Raw genomic sequence first — 6618 nt, 5'->3', positions numbered from 1 at the left:
TAGCAATCACTACAGCGCAAATAATGCGCAGGTCGAGAGCTCAAGACCAACGCCATGCTGACTGCAATTAACTAATTGTAATACACGGTTCTCGCACTTCGTGATTCACTGGGGAGCTTAGCGGGTGTTTAATGCCAACAGCGCATTTAACCGACAAGGAATAAGGCAGCCATGCACGCATGCTGGCTCTGTGGGTGTCATTTCGGAACGGCGTGGATAGAATATACAGGGTGATCAAAGTTAAGTCGACAGGTTTTTAAAAAATTAGGCGCTTAGATGTACGTGAAGGACTTCTCTACAGGGAAGCTATGCGCCCAGGGTGACAAAGAATGAAATAGTAACTATTGGTGTTGGTGGCTTGGTTAACTAAAATAGAATAATTAACTTTTTAGTGGCTGCAGTAAGCAGGCATGTTTATATTGAAAAGTCAGACGTAATCGTCTTTCTACGCAGTTTCATTTGCCGGAATTCTTCTAGCTCATCTCTATTTTGAGAATCTAACTGCGAGTTTTAATTGTTGTTCGCATGATTACGCCTGCGCGACCGTAAGGACGGGCGCAAAGCTCCTCCCTCTTGAGACGTACGTGCCGTGTACGGTGTTTAGTTTGACAACGGGGGGGAGGCATAGGCAAAAGTTATAACTGGCAACCCTTTCAGTCTTGGCTGGCGTTATCGCAATCTGCAGTAATAGGAACCGCTATCGCAATACAGAACAAAGGGGAGGAGCTTTGCGTCGGTCTTCACTGTCTTGCATGCGTAATCATGCGAATGGCAATTAAACTCCGCTATTCGTTATTTTAGAGTACAAATGCGCTAGAAGAATTCTGCTAAATGAAACTGCGTAGTAACACGATTGCGTCCAACTTTTGAATACAGACATGCCTGCTTACTGCAGCCACTAAAAAGGTAATTATTCAATTTTAGTTTATTAAGCCACCGCCATCAATAATTACCACCTAATTCGGTGTCCCCCTGGGTGCGTAACCACTGTATGGGTGATCCTAGAGTAAATATAAGCGCCTAATTTAAAAGAAAACGTGTCGACTTTAATTTTGACCGCCCTTTATAAATAAATATCAGCAGAATATGAAGAGATAAACAAGGATGGAAATATAGACCGAAATATGTATATCTTAAGGAGGAATTACTTTGCCAGTGGTCGCGGGCAGCAAATCAAGGTGAAATTTCCGAGGGGCACGGCAATTGCTCACCCATGTGCCCAGTTTTACGAGCCCCTTTGTTACCTCCAAGCCTCGCGTAACATGGTTTTCAGGTATTGGCAATGCGCGTGTGGGCGTTCTGGAGCTGGTAGGCTAATGTGGGAGTATAATGCGGGGCCTCCACGTGATTTTCCGCTTCCCTCATACTCTTCAATCTTCACGCCCCTTTCCCCCTCCACCTTACCCCCCTCTCTTGGCCTGTGGCGTTACGTGACCATCGGAAACGTGATTGCTGAAGCTGAATCTTAAAGTTCCTATCCGGGGCAGAAACGCGCATCAATCTTGGTTCGGGCACCGTGCACACGTTCTCGTGTCACGGCCATTTGTAGCCCCAAAATGGGCTGTGCTCTGGAAAAGGAATACTCCGAAACGAAAATGCGCCAGAGGCTTACCAGTAATTCCTAATCGAGCGCAGATGCTTCGTTGTTAGTAAGTCCTTTGGTTAATATAAACCAAACGGCCTACCATTGGCAAATAGTAGTAGAAGAAAGTAGTGAATTTTACGGTGGGGTGAGCTGAGAACATTGACAGCCGCAAAACGAATTTAGACAACACCACAGGATAGCAGCATTTGGATCTCTACGGCATGGACGTTCCTTCTGAAGCGCACATAAAGACGACCATGACGACTGATCCGTGAGTCCCCGTTGAGGATACATGCAGGCCTGAATGGCCCTCAAGCAGCCTATTCATTGTCGTGGTGCTGTTGTCACTCATAGGTCCATTATTTTGGTCGGAGAAGTCTGGCGGACTTTATAATAGGTTTCGTGAAGAAAATAATTAGCAATCATTTCACTCTGGCTATGTAGATGACCAGCGAAGCCGTATAAATACACTTCACACACATGGTTGGAGAGTGTAGACGTTTCTATTTTTATTGTCATTTGGTAACTGTAGGGAATATGGCTTTGTGATTATCTAATGAAACTTGGAAAAAAAATAGAGTTTTATCATAGCAGACAAACATAGCGCTGTCTGTTTTCTCCCGCAGAAGCTCGTGTATTGACAAGAAACGGGAAGTCAATAACAGATGCAACCTCACTGCGAAATACCTAAGTGGGAGAAGTAAATGACTCTCACCGAAATTTTAGAGTCGTTTTAGCGGCTATTGTCGCATATTCTTCTGTCGGGATAGTTTCGAAAAAACAAGAGTTACAGCGGCTTTATGTTGGTATGCTCCTTCCGCAAATGCCCATGAATTGGCAGCAGATGGGAATTGCGTAACGTTTACAACTTCAATCTGAATGGAACTCTAAGTAATGACGGAGTCGCTTTAGCGTCCAAGTGTAATGTAATTGTTTTTGGGAAAGTTTTTATGAAACAAGACTCAGACCCGTTCTGTGCTGAGCATTTGGGATAAAGCTAGCTTCGCCGCGAGGTCAAAAGAAAGAGTTACAACGGCACAGCGCTGAACTCGCCACTCATGGTGGGAACAGCTTTTGCCGTTTAAATTACGTGACGTCAGGACGGGAAGACTACCCGGCGGCACTCATGGACACAATTCGGACATCATATTACCCTTGGGCGAGGAAAAAGGGTGACACGCACTGTACGTGCAGGGGCTGTATGGTCTCGTTCGAAAGCTGTCACGGCGCTGACAAATTTGTATGAGCCCTCTTGCGGCCTAGCAATCAAGTAAAACGTTCTCTTCTAGCGGGAAACGAATAGCGGTCGGAGTGGCCAAGTGTCAGCCGCAAATACCGTCGCATAAATGTGACCGTGATCACTCATGGCCGTATACGATGAAAGCGAAAGCACGTCCGCCCCGAATCGTGCTGCTCACGTCGCCTCGTGTAGGTGCCCCGTGCGACGTCCGGGATCAAGCAGGATTAAGATAACTGGCCACTATCGCCTTATTGTTAGATTACCAGCTCGCCAAATACGTTGTAAACGCTGATAACAGGTGCTTGCGGCTGACATACATAGAAGTGCCTATGGCTTAACGACGCGGAGGTTGCTACGCTTTTATGGCGACACTACAGCGTGACAATGACGTTGAGTGAAATGCATTGTCCTAGAACCAAATGAGGGTCTTGCCGCCGAGGCGAAATATAAAACAACTTGAGTGCAATATATTGTCTCACATGGACGCACGTGTTTCCCTCTTGCGTGTGTAGCCGATATACGGTCACATATTGAACAGCTACCCTTAGTATCGGCAAAAGTTCTCTCATCTCTTCTGTAGGCCAAAAAACCGCAAGACGCTCGAAGTGTTAGAGCCAGTTACCGAGGTTGGTTTTTGACAGTGGAGCTGTTGCACAAGCCGTAAGTTCTCCGTTGAAGGAAAAAATACCAAGAAAATGCCACGCGCATGCGAGCGCATGCCTCGAAGCGACCACTCAGTCCCCGGCTCGTGCAGTGGCCTTAGCAAAAAAAAAAAAAAATTCCCCAGTGCTGTCATCAAGCGCTACCGCGCATTAAAAAAAATGAAGGAAGCTCCACTAACGCACTTGAAGGTAGCGAAGCTGTACCCAACTTTCACGACCATCACGAAGATTCAAGGCCACTGCCTCAGCCGATTTGCTTCTTCATCGCCGCCGCAACGACATTTGCTCCATCATTGTTGCTATAAGTGTGTGCTTCTTTCATGTTTTTGAAGTGATAATCATTGGACACCACCTTGGAGGAGCGTACGCTATGACTTGTCGTTCTCGTTCCGACCAAGCGTTGCCACGATTACGGCGAACGCTGGAGATTTTTTGTTTGGTCATTTGTGGCCAATCTCCCTAAGTGGGTATGCTTGGCTTGACAAACGTGCGCCAGGGCAGCTGGGCTGTCGCCGCGAGGCACGCACACACGAGCGCTAGTCATTTTCCTGCTTTTGTTAACTGCTGGGTGGTCGCCGCGAGGCCCGGGCTCACGTGCGCGCGCCAGGCAATGTCTTGGTGTTTTGTAGCGTGAGATACACTGGCCGAGGTTGAGCAGTTTCACGTGGCTCGTGCTGCGCATGCGCGAGGAGCAGTGACGTCACATGGCGCACAGAACGTTGCTCGCTGCCCGGCGTCTCTCACACACCCCACGTGCCCAGCGTCATCGCCGACCTCTATTCCGCACGTGGCAGCCCGGTCCACTTGATGGTCATGCGAGGGGTGGCCGGGTGTGGAACCGATGGCTCGTGCATCGTAGCAACACCGGCGTGCGTCCGTGGAACCAGCTTAGCTCAGCGGCGATTGGTGACGCTGCGCCGGCGCTGCTTGATAAATATACATGTGTCACATACTGTGTATACCTTGTGTGTGTCATTCAAGCAGCAGCAAGCATGACAATCAAGCTAATCCTGGACAACCAGGAATGCTAAGGATAAGCAGCTGAACCTTATCTCACGCTACGTATATCCTGGCATAGCCGAGCTAACCCACTGCTATTTTTTTTTTCAACTACGGGCACGAAAAATTACGATTTGCTAAATATCTTCGTTGTTAAAAAAACTCAAGCACTAATGCTAAAGTTAAAAAGACACCCGGTTTGGGAGAGGTCAGTGCGGCCGCCGCATTCTCTGGAAGCCATTATGGATAATTTTAGACATGGCTAGGAGTTTACCAATAGTTCACGAGACGACTTGCAGTTCCCGTCACCGCTGCCACAAGTCGATGACGAGGAGCTGGTCTACAATGACGAAGAGTCTACAGTGACGATGACGAAGAGCTGATGACGAAGTCTACGATGGTGAGGACGACTTTGGATCCACCCCTCCCCGCGGAGAAGACGACGACCTCTTCGATGCATAGGACGACGATTACTGGCCCCGCAACTATGAAAATAAACTATGATACTGAAACTTACCTGTGTGTCCTGCAATGCATCTTACAACAGGTTCGCCATTCAAGTATTGTGGGTGACTGCAAGCTTCACTATATTTTTTTTTTCCGCAGCACTACTCCGAGTGGACACGGCAGCACCGCCGTGATTATGTCGCCTTACGTCCCTTTGCTTGTGCAGGTATTGACAGAATGGTTTCTCGTGGACGGAGCAGCGGCCAGTGGACGGAGCACGGCGGACAGTGCGCACCAACCTTCAATGGGAAACCTTCTCGGCGCAGCTGGATCACATTTGGCGAAAACGATGCCGTACCACGTGGACTTCATCAACTACGCACCTCCTTGGAGCACGATGACGTCCGTGGTCTCCCTGATAGCAAGTCGTCCGGAGCATATAAAAGCAAGGGCCCCCACCCCAAGCTTCGGTGGACACGGCAGCACCGCCGTGACTATGTCGCCTTACGTCCCTTTGCTTGTGCAGGTATTGACGGAATGGTTTCTCGTGGACGGAGCACGGCGGACAGTGCGCACCAACCTTCAATGGGAAACCTTCTCGGCGCAGCTGGATCACATTTGGCGAAAACGATGCCGTACCACGTGGACTTCATCAACTGCGCACCCCCTTGGAGCACGATGACGTCCGTGGTCTCCCTGATAGCAAGTCGTCCGGAGCATATAAAAGCAAGGGCCACCACCCCAAGCTTCGGTGGACACGGCAGCACCGCCGTGACTATGTCGCCTTACGTCCCTTTGCTTGTGCAGGTTGGTGACAGAAAATATGGCTTCCGTAGTAACTGTATCTGTTTGATAGTGCTGCCGTGTCCACATATTGTCCTTAGTTGCTTGAATGATTGCTACTCTGTTGCAAGCTTGTTACTAAAATTATCGGGTGACGTAGAAGAAAACCCTGGGCCAGAAATTGAAGAAATGTTAAAGGAAGTGTTAAGAAATCAGAGTGAATTATTAGCAAAAGTAAACGAAATCCATAGGAAGCAAACTTCTACGGATGCTTGCATTACTGACATGCAAGGTAGGCTCCAGAATATGGAAAAACAACTTGAGAGGTTAGGCGAAACTGAAAACCGTCTTGCCAATATAGAAACAAGTATAGGTAAGCACGACTACGAACTGACAGCTCTTGCCAGACAGCTTGATGAATTAGAAAACCGTTCAAGACGTAACAATCTGATCATACGCGGAATAGAAAAAGAGGAATCTGAGGATGAGGCAGTATTATTAAGAAAGGTGAACGATGAGATCTTTGGTAATGTACTCGGGACAAGGGTGAGCTCAATTGAGCGGATGCATCGTCTCGGAAAGAAAATGCCGGAAAAAGACCGCCCTGTCATCTTGAAAGTATCAGATTTCAGAGACAAAATGAGGGTATTGAAGAATTGTCCCAAACTCAAAGGTACACAATTCAGCATCAACGAAGATTACTCCAAACGAGTTGTTGAAATAAGGAAGCAACTATTGATTTCATCAGCGGAGGAAAGAAAAAAGGGAGTAAAAGTGAAACTTATTTTCGATAAATTAAAAGTAAACAACGTCCTTTACGCCTGGAATGAAGTCACCAAAGAGCGGTTCAGGTGTACTAGTTCGGGCCACACTGGCGCAGATTGACGCAATTTGCGGCCATC

General features: G+C 47.9%; 1 protein-coding gene across 1 annotated transcript; it reads left to right on the top strand.

Moving 5' to 3' along the window:
• Positions 1-5491: 5491 nt before the first annotated feature.
• On the top strand, positions 5492-6618 carry LOC144166427 (uncharacterized). The gene has a single exon (XM_077695955.1). The coding sequence runs from the start codon at positions 5519-5521 to the stop codon at positions 6599-6601; it is 1083 nt and encodes a 360-aa protein (XP_077552081.1). The 5' UTR covers positions 5492-5518; the 3' UTR covers positions 6602-6618.

Source organism: Haemaphysalis longicornis, unplaced genomic scaffold, assembly GCF_048455015.1.
Source record: "Haemaphysalis longicornis isolate Haplotype H1 unplaced genomic scaffold, Haemaphysalis longicornis Haplotype H1 scaffold_1, whole genome shotgun sequence".
Lineage (NCBI taxonomy): Eukaryota > Metazoa > Arthropoda > Arachnida > Ixodida > Ixodidae > Haemaphysalis > Haemaphysalis longicornis.
The sequence above is the reverse complement of the archived record's forward strand: the minus strand, read 5'-3'. Positions and strand labels throughout refer to the sequence as shown.

Bases quoted from the DNA above. Each gene is read 5' to 3' on its own strand.
- LOC144166427 (XM_077695955.1), top strand. From the start codon at position 5,519: ATGGGAAACCTTCTCGGCGCAGCTGGATCACATTTGGCGAAAACGATG.